Source organism: Serinus canaria, chromosome 1, assembly GCF_022539315.1.
Source record: "Serinus canaria isolate serCan28SL12 chromosome 1, serCan2020, whole genome shotgun sequence".
In the NCBI taxonomy this organism is placed as follows: domain Eukaryota; kingdom Metazoa; phylum Chordata; class Aves; order Passeriformes; family Fringillidae; genus Serinus; species Serinus canaria.
Genome location: NC_066313.1, coordinates 43,268,489 through 43,281,494, shown reverse-complemented (window position 1 = coordinate 43,281,494; position 13,006 = coordinate 43,268,489). Strand labels below are relative to the sequence as shown.

General features: G+C 34.9%; 1 protein-coding gene across 1 annotated transcript in view; it reads left to right on the top strand.

The window, feature by feature from the left end:
* XPO4 (exportin 4) overlaps window positions 1–13,006 on the top strand; it is an 80,882-nt gene that overhangs the window by 52,255 nt on the left and 15,621 nt on the right. The window contains exons 10-18 of the mRNA XM_030234588.2: window positions 1,739–1,915; window positions 3,756–3,898; window positions 4,014–4,159; window positions 5,444–5,621; window positions 6,947–7,106; window positions 8,704–8,873; window positions 9,829–10,003; window positions 11,085–11,378; window positions 12,285–12,465. Coding sequence (XP_030090448.1) covers window positions 1,739–1,915; window positions 3,756–3,898; window positions 4,014–4,159; window positions 5,444–5,621; window positions 6,947–7,106; window positions 8,704–8,873; window positions 9,829–10,003; window positions 11,085–11,378; window positions 12,285–12,465 — 1,624 coding nt within the window. The remainder of the gene's footprint in view (window positions 1–1,738; window positions 1,916–3,755; window positions 3,899–4,013; window positions 4,160–5,443; window positions 5,622–6,946; window positions 7,107–8,703; window positions 8,874–9,828; window positions 10,004–11,084; window positions 11,379–12,284; window positions 12,466–13,006) is intronic.

Here is a 13,006-nt window from a genome sequence, read left to right as displayed (position 1 = left end):
CCTTCTTCGAAGGGTCAGCAAACTAGGAAGGAGGAAGGACCGAATTTTTTTGTCTCACGGAGAGGAAATTAAGGGAATTAAGCATCTTTGCTTTACATTTACTGGGTTTGTCTTGCTTCTGCTAAAGACCTGAGTTTTGATACATTAGAATGATTCAGCTTCCAGTCTACGGCATGGCACTTTGCCTGTATGACATCTTTGGTAGCCCAGCAGTAACTAATCTGAAATAAGGATTGGGATGTTTGAGTAAGTTTTCTTCGGGACTAGATTGGTTCAACATGGATAAAATCTTTCTGCTGTTTGGGCATTTATTTTATGGAGGCACTTATTAGTCCTAGATTTCTTATGAGAACATCTCTAAGTGTTGAAATAATTTTTCTTCATGGCATTAAATTTTTTATTACCTTTTCAAATAAATAAATAGGCTATATTTGAGGGTATTTTGTTCTTCATAAAAAACATGTATGTTTATTTGTTTTTGCTCTCAATTATTAAAAATTAAAAGTCATATATGTAAGTTATAGATGTAAATATATTATATACACATCAAAATACTTCAGGACTGAATGATTGTCAATAAATTCATGTGTCTTTAGCTAAGTTTTAAAAAGGCATGTTGTGGTGTCCTTCCTAAATTTATGGCTTAAATTAGCATTGAATACAATTTTGCTTCTCTCCTTGTCACCTTCAGGTTTTGTTTTCATAATTGTGTCTATGTCCCATATTTTAACTTCTGGAAATATGACAACTTTGCAGTTACAAAAGGATGCTGTGAAGCTATCTTGGAATGTTTCCAGTGTGATATCAGTTTTTCCTCTTAATCAGTCATCCAGCCAGTGTTTTCTTTTCCTTGCCTGTTCATCCAGCCATGTTTGTATCTTCACTGGAAGTCAGGAATTTTTGTGTCTGGAGCATGATTAAGACCTTAATATCTCTTTATTTCATAATTGAACCATTTTACTAACCTTTGCTATCTCAGGGTAACTTCTTTGAGCCATCCTGTTGGTTAAAACTTGAGAAGACAACATCTTAGTAAGATGTTTATCTGTACAGTCACGCTGAAGTTTTTTGAAGTTGGATGTATTTACAAACATTAAATTTTTGCATCAAAACTAAAAGTCAAGAGTTACATTAAAAATACTTTTTAAAAGAAATGGCTACTTTGCTTTTTGAATTCTTTCATTTGCCTGCAACTCTGGACTTTGTTTTTGAGAGAAGTTATTTCCTTTGGCAACTTATGTACTATGTAGAAGCACATGAATAATTAAGAAGAAGCAGCATTAGTTGAAATGCACTAAGTAATTAAAGCTGCAGGCTTATTCTGTTCTAATTCATTGGATTTTGTTTTGTTCATAGAATGAGAAGTTGGGATTCATCATCAAAATTGGCTATCTGTAATAAGGTTTCTTGAACACTTGTAATCTTGATTTCCCCGGGAATCATTGTTTTTTCTCTCTTTATTTCAGAGATAGTGGAATAGCTATAAATCTGTATGCAACATCAGATAAAGAGAAATAGCTAAACACATTCGCAGGTTTTTAAAGCCTAGCAGGCATGAAAGCTGCAGTGACCTTTTTGATGCATTGCTTCAGTTCATTCTGATATTTTCTTAGCTATCCTTAGGTCCTATTTTTTTGTTTGTTTCAACAGTAGTAGAACATCTGCAAAATATAAGTATGTTCCTCTGGTTTAGCTTAGTAATAAGATTTTTTATTTGTTTATTTTTCATTTCTTGCAGCTTGACAAAGATGACATGGTATATATGGAGGCATATGATAAGTTACTGGAATCTTGGCTTACTTTGGTCCAAGATGACAAACATTTCCATAAAGGTTTCTTTACCCAACATGCTGTTCAAGTCTTTAATTCCTACATTCAGTGCCATCTAGCTGCTCCTGATGGCACAAGGAATTTGGTAAGCCTTCACTGTAGTAGTTTTGGATGATAACATACAGCAACTGCCTCATGTCTTTTGGTGTCTGTATATTATGTAGCTCAAGGCAGATAGTGTAGAATTGCCATTTATGACTTTGGAAATGAAAAAAATTGCTGAACTCATTACTCAGTCCATTTCTCTTATTCTGGAGGGAAACTAAAGGAATGTAAAGGTGGAAATAACTTAAAAAAAAAAAAAGAAAAGTAAACCTGTAACTCAAATCAGTGTGTATCTTGTTCTTTCCATGGACACAGCGACTAAACTTTTGACCTTCCTTCTGGTTTAGGATCTTAGTTAAAATTCTCAGTGAAATTGGGGGCCTTTTTTATGATTGTTGCCTCCCATGCACTATCTTCAAAATATAACTGACATGCATAAATATCTGAAAAAATGTCGACTGTGCTCAAAGTGGAAGACACTTGGAATAAGTGTTCTTTTGGATAAAATAAATTCCCAGCTGAGTTTTTGAACAGTTGACTGTCTAGAGAAAACTTACAAGTACATCAAGTATCTCTTGAACCATTGAAAAAGAAAGGTGATTTGTCTATTTGCCAGGAATCTGGATCTTACTGAAATAGATTCTTATACAGACAGTTGGATGTGGATGTTGGATGAATTAATTATTGTACAGATTCAATTAAATAACTGTATAAAATCTCTCTTTAATTTGATGCTGTGCAAAGATCTCAGAGATACCTCATTCTGAAAAGCACTGTGTAAAACATAATTCTGCGATCTCAATATGTAACAGATGCTAATAACAGTGCCAAAACTGAGAGAAATATTTCACAAGAGAGCTTTGAATTCATATCAGGCGGTCTTGACATAACTTTTGTACACAGGTTGATTCATGTCATTCTGTGAGATAAGTCATTTATCCCATGGGTAACCTTTAAAAGCCACAGCTGGCATTTTAGAATGCTTCTTGTTCTATATCAAAGCGGCAACAGGAACTTTCAGTGTCTGCTTTGAGAGCAGAGGCTCACCCTTCAATAAACAGCTGCAACTTTGAAGTTGCCAAAAGAGAATGATTTGCTGGGTTACATAAAGAAAATATGAATTAAAAGCACTTTGCATAAGGAGTTGTGTGTGGATTCAGTTTTCCAGGGCCTCTATAGAAACAAAGCTGACTGATGGCTTTCTCCGCCTCCTGTATTTTACTTTGTTACTTGCATAAATTTTATGATTAATAGATAAGAAAGCAACTCTTCTAATATTAATACTTGGTTTCTGCATATCATGGTTCATCTCTTCAAGGAATAAGATCTGATTATAATTTAAATGGTTTTATAATGCAACCAAGATAAGCTTTGAGAAATTGAACAGTGCAGTTCCTGCATCAGCAAGAAATAAAACTGAGATCATCAAGATTATTAGTCTGCTGTTTTCTGAGTTTATAACATTTACTTTTAATGTAGTTTTTTTAAAATTTAGTAGTACTTTTTAAACTACTATTTCCCCTCAAACAGTAGGTTAGGGAAAAACTTTAATAAGTGGTCTAACATTTATTTCATTATGAAAAATATTGCTTATTATGTGATTTATGTAAGATCTCAGACAACTGAGAAGTATTGAAATGTTAGCAAATTAACTGAATTTGGCATTTTGGTAATGAGTTTGTGAAATGCTAATTTTAAAACAATATGAACCCATGTTGACTCTGTTTAACTCTCCTGTGTCTAGTTTAGTAGAAGTCTGTTGTTCATAAGTGCAAATTATCTTGCAAGAAAGAGCCAAAATAATGCAGAAAATTGTAGTGATAATGAATTTAACAAGAATGACTAAGTGGTTGCTTCTAATTTTGTTGAAATAACCAAAGACTGCCAATGGTGTGGCCTCTCGGGAAGAAGAAGAAATAAGTGAGCTGCAGGAAGATGACAGAGACCAGTTCTGTGACCAGTTGGCCAGCGTAGGCATGCTGGGGAGGATTGCTGCAGAGCACTGCATACCTCTTCTCACAAGGTAAGTACAAAAAAAATAGTCATGAGTGCAAATCAATAAAGCAGTCATATAGGAAAAGCCTAGCTTTGCCAAAACAGTTTAAAAACAGTGAAGCTACTTTGTTATTTGTCCACAGTTTGTTAGAAGACCGAGTGACAAGGCTCCATGGACAGTTGCAAAGACATCAGCAGCAGTTACTTGCCTCACCAGCATCAGGTTCAATTGACAATAAAGTGCTTGACGACCTGTATGAGGATATTCATTGGCTTATTTTAGTCACAGGTTAGTGAACAGCTTTAAATAGTACTTATTCTAGTAGTTTTATTGTAGCTGGAACACCTCAGGGAAAATAAAAAATCCATGTATATCAACTGCTCTTGATTGACTATACATTTAATCCCTTACAGTGATTTCATATACAGGACTTGCAAAGTCCTTGTCTTACTATCATCTGCCTTGAGTAACAGGAATATTATCTCTAATGATTACCTCATGTAAAGGTTTCATCAATGTCCATTGGAAATTCCTGCAACTAATTTTGTTATAGATTTTCTGAGTTGTGTTATCTGTCAGCTTATTCAAGAAATTAGTCTGTTCATGGTATCAGTGACTGGGTACACATGACTTAAGGGAACCAGCATGAGATCAGGGTAATGGTTACAGAGGATCATGTAAGTTCTAGACTTTCTCAGTGTTGATGATCCATGACCTCTTGTTTTGTTACGTTTAGGGGAAATTAGAGCCCTTCTGCTCTAAATTTAGAGCCTTTTTGGGTTTGATTTTTAGATGACAATATTTTACTTAAGTTTACAAATGTAGTAACAACTAAGTCTGTATTTTGCTTGGAGAAGTGTATAATGTATTAAATATTTGTGGGACATTTTTTAAGATCTGGTGTTTTAGTTGCTCTCATACATTGATATGAACGTGTTGGTAATATTTTTGTAACACTGAGATGGAGTTTGTAGCTCACAGATGGTTATGAGATCAGATGTCAAAAACTCCAACTAAAGCTGGAATTAATATTATCTAGATACCAGAGCATTGTATGAAAATCCATGCTTCAATTGATCTACAGTTGCTAGGTGAGGAAAACTGTGTTACAGCACAGGTACTTGAGGTCTGAAAGACTCACAGATTTGAGATGTTAGCAAAACAGAAGTCCCAAATTATATGGACTCAGCATGGAAGCTGTAAAACAAGGCTTTTTTTTACCATATAGCACAAGAAGAAAAATATGACAACAAAATGTTGTTTTGTTCCTCCCCCAAGTAGATGAATTGACTGTAGTGCTTTTACATGAAGCAAAACTTGTCTCTTTTTTGTTGGTTTTTAAATAGGTGGTTTCTTTTTCCAGTCTTGGTTTCTTGTCACTTTAGTTTTTTCCTACTGAATGGCTTTAAGAATTCTAATTAACTTGTATGCATTTAAGCAGTTAGTCAGGGTCTGTACAAACATTTGATTCTGATGTGATGTCTGCAGCTAAGCCTATGGATTCTTTAAACAGAAAGCCATAAGTTAACCTAGGGTAGAAAGTTGTGATCACTCTTTCTTTTTTAATGTAAGGCTACCTCTTGGCTAATGATACTCAGGGAGAGACTCCGCTAATACCTCCAGAAGTAATGGAATATTCCATTAAACATTCAGCTGAGGTTGACATCAATACAACACTTCAGATTCTGGGATCTCCAGGAGAAAAGGCCTCTTCCATCCCAGGGTACAACAGAACTGATTCTGTAATTAGGTAAGGATACATCTTGTACTATTAAGTGTGTTAAATGCTTTTTCAGAGAAAAAACCCTAGAATATGAGTAGACTTCTGTGAATGTGAAAAGTAAGCAATATGTAAACACTGAACATTGATAAAGGAAAGATTGACCTTATAGTCTTTACAAGCATCATAAGCCAGTCTTGGGAATTTACAGAAATGTTTTTTGTATTTCTGCTGAAAACCCATCTTTGATCTCTTTTTTGCAGAAAATCCTTAAAATTACTGAAGTAAAAAAAGTTGGCAGATCAAAATCTTTAGATAATATATACACTAAAATTCATTCAGCACATATACAGCTTAAGCAAATGCTTTCCAGAACATCAGTGAGCTTCTCTACTTAGAATATGGGTTACTGCCCAAGCTTGGCAGTAGCAGCAAAATTGATCCTCAGAGCGTGAGGAATTGTTGTCAGTTATGTACAGACATTACTGTCAGCCTATAAAAGAAGCAGGAGAGATTTCACTTCTCTTTTTGCAAGAAGGCTGATGCTCACAAAGGACTCCTCAATTTGGATCCTCACACTTCAGAAGACTGCATTCCGTTCTTAAATTGACATGGAGGAGTCTTCACCTAAGATTAGTTGTTGCCTTCATTAAATGTTTTCCTCTAGGAAGAAGGCAGAAAAAGTGGACCTTCATTAGCAATGATGTATGTGCCTAGTGTTTAGAAGGTTGAACACTGCTCACTTAAACTATTGGCCACTTCAAGTGGCCACAAAACAGGATTACTTGATGCAGTGTCTCAGTGGTGGGAATAAAACCAGATCAAAATAAGGAGAGATTCGAAGCCCTTTGTCAATAACTCTGAAATGTCTTCAAGAAATAGTCAGCTGTCAGCTCCTAAATTTCTTATGCACAATCACTTTCTTACAAAATTCAATTGATGTACTACAAGAGCTAGTATTTAATGAAGTTTTATGGACTGATTGTATTAATGCAATCACATTGTGATTTACTATTTCAGACTATTTCCCAGCAGTAATGAACAAGAGAAAAATAAGTGGTCATTTCTGTATTTGTTTTTTGGTATGTGTCACCCTGCAAACGCCGTGCAATTAGAAGCTTTTATTAAACTTCATGGTGCAAGGAACTTTTTGAAGGATATTTGGTCTAGTCTCTCTCTCTTTCTCTCTCACCATGCATTTCAAAAACAATAAATTCAGGTGCTTTTTACTTGATTACTTGATTTACTTTGTATTATCCTGATCCTTCTGTCATATTTTGTGATAAATAAAAGTGGTTTTGGTAGTTGCATTGCTTCTCCAAAACCCGCTCTTGCATTGTATTTTAAATCTGCAGGTTGTTATCTGCTATTTTAAGAGTGTCAGAAGTAGAATCTAGAGCAATAAGGGCAAATCTCACACACCTCCTGAGCCCCCAGATGGGCAAAGATATTGTATGGTTCCTCAAGCGCTGGGCAAAGACTTACCTCCTAGTAGATGAAAAGTTGTATGATCAGGTAAGGATATAACTTTTATTAATTTATTTGTGAGTATTAGCAATAATATCATCCTGTGAATATAGATGTCAATGTAGCTATTTAAAAGTGCAATTGTAAATTATTTTTAATGTTATGTGGGTTGTGATTTATTTTGGAATTTGCTTGAAATTTGATGTTTTCTTTCATTTGCTAATTAGAAATTTAAGTTTTTATGGGACTCTTGCACATTTTGCTGTAAATGTGTGTAGCCATCATCATATCAGAATAACACAGTACTCCTGGGCTGCATAGTGAGTGAAACTCACTGCAGTGATGTTATAAATCATGACTGTCCATCAGATTTTACATTTCATCTCTAATACAGTGATTGCTCTTGATCGTGATCCTGAGTTAGATATTTAACACCATCACATGGTAGTATACATTAGCTTATGTCATGCTACTTCCTCTCCTCATCCTCATTGTATATATCATGATTTCAACAGTGTGTTCTTTGTAAAGGGCAACTTCTTACCGTGCTTGGACAGCACTAATCATGATTAGAACTTGATCCTGATTTTGCTTATCGAACTAACTGTAATCCAGCTAGCTCACAGAGGCCCCCCCAATCTGAGGAGGTCCTGTTGGCTCTGATTTTTGATAAGTCTTCTCCTCTTCCCCTTTATGTCCACTATTGAAGCAACTAAGAATACTAACGCTTCAGGGGGCCTCTCCTTAACAATAATCGGTATCACACAGACCTGTAAATATTTGGAGTCGTATTATTCAGCTCATACATATAGCACAGCTAAGAATTCAAAAATGTACCAGTTGGGCAAGATCCATGTGAAAAACAATGTGAAGAAACAAAACAGAGTGTCTAGGAAACTCACACATTTAGTTTGTGTTGACATGTGAAAGTGATTGAAACTTCTATTTAAACCTTCTGTTCAGCCATGTATATGAGTTCTTAAAGGTCGAAGTGTTAGTGGTGTGCTAACAGGAAGCTCCTGCACAATTACTACAGAGTCTTTGGATTTCACTCTTGAGAAACTTTCTTAGAAGTTAGGAGAACAGGCAATTTCAAGGAAGCATATTTTAATGTGCCAGGACTGGAGTGTGACATGTTTCCTAAAAGATGTGTAGATTGTAAAAGATGTGTAGATCTGCAGAAAGCAGATGCAGATAAATTGAGGTGCAAAATTAATTTTACAAGTTTGTATATAGATCAGGAATTAGTAATAATTTTTAACACTGATTTTTGAGGAATTATGTCTTAAATTCATGGAAAGACTTTTGGGAGGTTTTAATTATGAAATTATTAATTATTATTTTGGGATCTTTTAATTATTAAAGCTTTTGAACTTTCATTGGCCTTAAAAGCTAGACATACTCAAGCCTTTTTTGTAAGGACGTTGAAACTTATCTTTGTTTTAGATGTTGTGCTTAAAATCACAAGATAAATTTGGCAAAGATTTTTCTATTACAGGTATTCTTTGCCTTTGTCTATGTAACATTTGTGTAATTTAAGTAGGAAAGAAGTGACAGCCTGAAAAGAATTTGCTTACAATGATTGCCATACACTTTTGGGTTCTGGCTTCTGTAAAACTCACTCATTTTAATGCTTTTCTTATAGATAAGTCTGCCATTTAGTACAGCATTTGGTGCTGATACAGAGGGTTCCCAGTGGATTGTGGGTTACCTTTTAGAAAAAGTGATCAGTAACCTGGCAGTGTGGAGTTCAGAGCAGGACCTTGCAAATGATACTGTACAACTGCTAGTAACATTAGTGGAAAGGAGAGAGCGGTAAGTTGCTATACCTCTGGAAGTCAAAAAGTTTCTTTTGCTTCCTTTAAAGTTTTTTGGCCACAGTAATCCAGATATAGGGTGCTTCATATTCATGTCTCTCTAAGTCAAATTACTTTAGTAACATACTATAACTGCAAAAAACACCACAAACTTGTCTGACAAGCTGAGGAGTGAGACCTGTATTTGACAAAACATCACCTAATTTTTATTACTGTTTAGAAGTGCACTCTCCTTCCCTACTTTTGTGTCTCACTCTTAAACAGTGAGAAAGGAAAACTCGACTGGTCTCCCCTCTTATTGCAAGGATTTTTGTGTTGCTGTTATTTTTTGTTGATTAGGAGTTCAGGTACTGGCTAAGCCAGCATGAAATATGTTTTGTAAACCTAAATTATTTTTTTTAAATACAGGATTTTGTGGTTTCAGTCAAATTTCAATAAGTTTTCTTTGATATTGCAACTGTGAAGCAGGAAGTTGTTGAATGCTTTATTTATGTCAATTGACATGCAATTATACATGCAATCATACATTCACAGTCTACTGAAAGACTGTTCTGAAGTATGAGGATTTAAAATGCTTGAGGATTTTTCTTTTTAAAAAAATTAAACCCCACAGGAGCTATTTTGGAATAAATTGCTTATTTTATTATGAAGTAATGAGACTAAGCTTTTAATCCATGCAATATGTCCATTAACTCTTGTGTGTGTGTGTGTGTAAAACTAAAGCACTTCCCTGCTTTTCTCCTGTATGAATTGATTTATTTTTCAGAGTATATACTTTAGAAATCTGAGAGCTGAGGCATTAGTAAGATGAAAATCAAAAGGCATTTTAGCCTCAGAATAAAGGAATTTTAAAAATATAGCAACAAAAAATTCTGGCAACTGCTAGAAACCTGATATGCTCTGTTCATACAATTTTGTGAAGTCTTTAATGATTTTTTTTTTCCCTCTTTTAGGGCAAACTTAGTTATTCAGTGTGAAAACTGGTGGAATTTAGCTAAACAGTTTGCAAGGCGAAGCCCTCCTCTTCACTATTTGTCTAGTTCTGTGCAGAGAACACTAATGAAAGCTTTAGTTCTAGGAGGTTTTGCTCATATGGACACAGAAACAAAGCAGCAATACTGGACAGAGGTAAGCTATTTTGATACTTCTATTGCCTCCATATAAGCAAGTTAGTTTAGGGAATTTTATAGTGACACAAAATCAATTAGTATAACATCTTTTGATATTTAATACTGATGATTTTTTAAATTATTCTCTCTTTGGTCAATACTTGTATGTGTTGTATCTAAATTGTATCTAAAATATCTCAACCCAAAGAGAAACCACTAGAAATTAATTGGAGGATTTGTGAAGCAGACAGTAGAGCAATATGTTTGAAAGAGACTATTATGGAAGATTAAAAATTTCCCTTGCACTGGGACATTTCTTCCTTTGATTTTAATTTAATGGTATTATGATTTATTCTGTTAGCACTTAATGAAAATGACAGTAAGTAAAAAGCTGATGTGGAACATAATGAAGAGTCTTGACCAGCTCTTTGTGCCCTGCACCATTAAAGCTCAGATCTTTAATACCAGAAAGGCTGATGCTAGAAAGTAGCTGAAATGGCACCAGGAAGCACCATGTGACTTTGTAAAGCATTGACCTTCTGATAAAAACATGCTTTTATTGGCAGAGCTACAAATTAGTGATTTAAGGTAAAACTGTAATGCAGTGGAAGTAATTGGGGAAAAAAATCAACAATTTTTGTGGAAGTTTCTAAATTCAAAATACAGACGATGACAAAAGTGATCTTGCTATAGAGAATCTTAATGTGGCAAAGATAACTGTGAGCATTAATCTTAATGGTTTCATTTACAAGATGTAACAATTTTTCCCCTAATGCTGAATTTGAAGGGAATAAAATACTTTGAATCAGAGAAAGTCATTGTCATTTGTTTAAACGCTACAAAATTAGCTAAAATATTTATGGAGGTGCTCATTATGACACCTGCCTGCAGGTCATGATGGACAATGAGAAGCACTGCTCATTACCACTTCTGCTTGCATTAATGTGACAGATAATTGCATAACTGAGCCATTGGAAACTGGAAGTGATTTGATTCTTGTACTGCCATGCCAAAAGCAATGTGTTTGCTAAGTGATTTAAACTTCACATCTCATATTATAGTATGCTTATTCTAATGTGACTTTTCTGAAAAATTCCAAGGTTCTTCAGCCGCTTCAGCAGCGATTCTTGAATGTGATAAACCAAGAAAACTTTCAGCAGATCTGCCAGGAGGAGGAAGTGAAGCAGGAAATCACTGCTACATTAGAAGCGCTCTGTGGCATTGCTGAGGCTACCCAGATTGATAACGTAGCAATTCTCTTCAATTTCCTAATGGACTTCCTTAATAATTGTATTGGATTAATGGAAGTATACAAAAACACACCAGAGACTGTTAATCTCATAATAGAAGTCTTTGTTGAAGTTGCACATAAACAAATTTGCTATCTTGGAGAGGTAAATACAACCAGAAGGGGAAGGAGGGGCCAAGTGTGTGTGCACATGCATGTTTGTAAATGTGTATGCAGTGCTATTCCTTAAACAAAATAAAATGTAATGATCTTTTTAGAGTGAAAGAAAGACAATATAGACACATCTGTGAAAGGATTCCTTTGTTTTAAAACATACACTTGCAAAGATTAAAAGCAGGACTTTTAGACTGGGTTTTTTAACCAATAAATTTAACCACAGTTCATCACTAGTCTAACTCCGTGCATGGGTGGCAGAAGAGGACAGACTATGTTGTGTACTTTTTCATAACAATATCAAACTTCTCTGAAGTCTAGTCTAGGAGAATTGCAGCAGTATTCTGTGTGGCAAATACATACCATAGAGACACTGCTCTATCCTAGGCAAGGCATTAATAGATCCCAAGAAGTTAACAGTTAAAATTCTGAGTTTGTGTGTTTCACTTGCATCTTTACTGTTGACTAATTTTGTTTTCAAATCTGGAAGAGTTCCTGCCTATTCCAAACTGGGTATGCACAAACAGTGTATTGTGGCTCTAAACTTCTATAATTAAAGTGTGTCCCAGGGGATTTTGTTAGTAATCTAGTTTGTGAGATTAGTGAGATATGCCAGTCTGTCCCAAACCACTCTTGTCTGGAATTTTGTTAAAACTGAGTAATCCAGAAAATTAATGTTTTGCTCTTCCAATCAGTATCACATCAATAGATTGCTATAAGTGTTCTTATTGTCTAAGGTGGGTGTTTCCTTGATGGTTTTGTGTACAGCTGGTACAAAAGTGATCATACTCTGAAATGAAAATCTTGAAGTATTGTCTACCAAGTAATGCCATCTTGAAACAAAGCATTTAGCTTTTAGCATCTGGAAGTTTTCTTATTATATAACATTGTTTTATAGGCCAAAGCCATGAACTTGTATGAGGCCTGCCTAACTCTGCTCCAGGTATATTCCAAGAATAATCTAGGTCGACAACGGATAGATGTTACAGCAGAAGAAGACCAGTACCAGGATCTCCTTCTTATTATGGAGCTTCTCACTAATCTTCTATCAAAGGAATTCATAGATTTCAGTGATACAGGTATTAAGGAATTGGTAATTGATGACATGTCGTTTTCTAAACTGTAAGAACTATTTTGGGGCTTGTGTTCAGTCCATGTAAAGTAAAAGATGAAGTTTAGGCTTGACTAGGTCAGGATATGGAAATTGCTATTTTAAAGAGAAGGACTTTTCACAATATTCTAACATCTTTAATTATTATTGCTGTCACAAAATAAATTATGGATGTATGAAACAGCTTGAAACCTGAATGTTGCAAGTCTGAATATGTTGTACCAGCAGTTTTATAACAAAAAGCACATAGAGAAGTTGGAGTAGTAAAGTAGCTCAAGAGAGCAGATGGGTGGTCTTCTAGGTACAGCATTCAACTTTTGTGAAATATTGAGTCATTAAAATTCCATCATGTGAGGGTCTTCTGTATTCCTCTTTCACAGAACATGCCTTATGGTTTGTGGGTTTAGTTAAGGGTTCCTTCTTGTATTCCAACCCGTTACTTTCTCTCATGTAATTGCCATTTAAAATTGCAGTTGTTGGAAATTACATTTGCATGGTTCATATCTCAG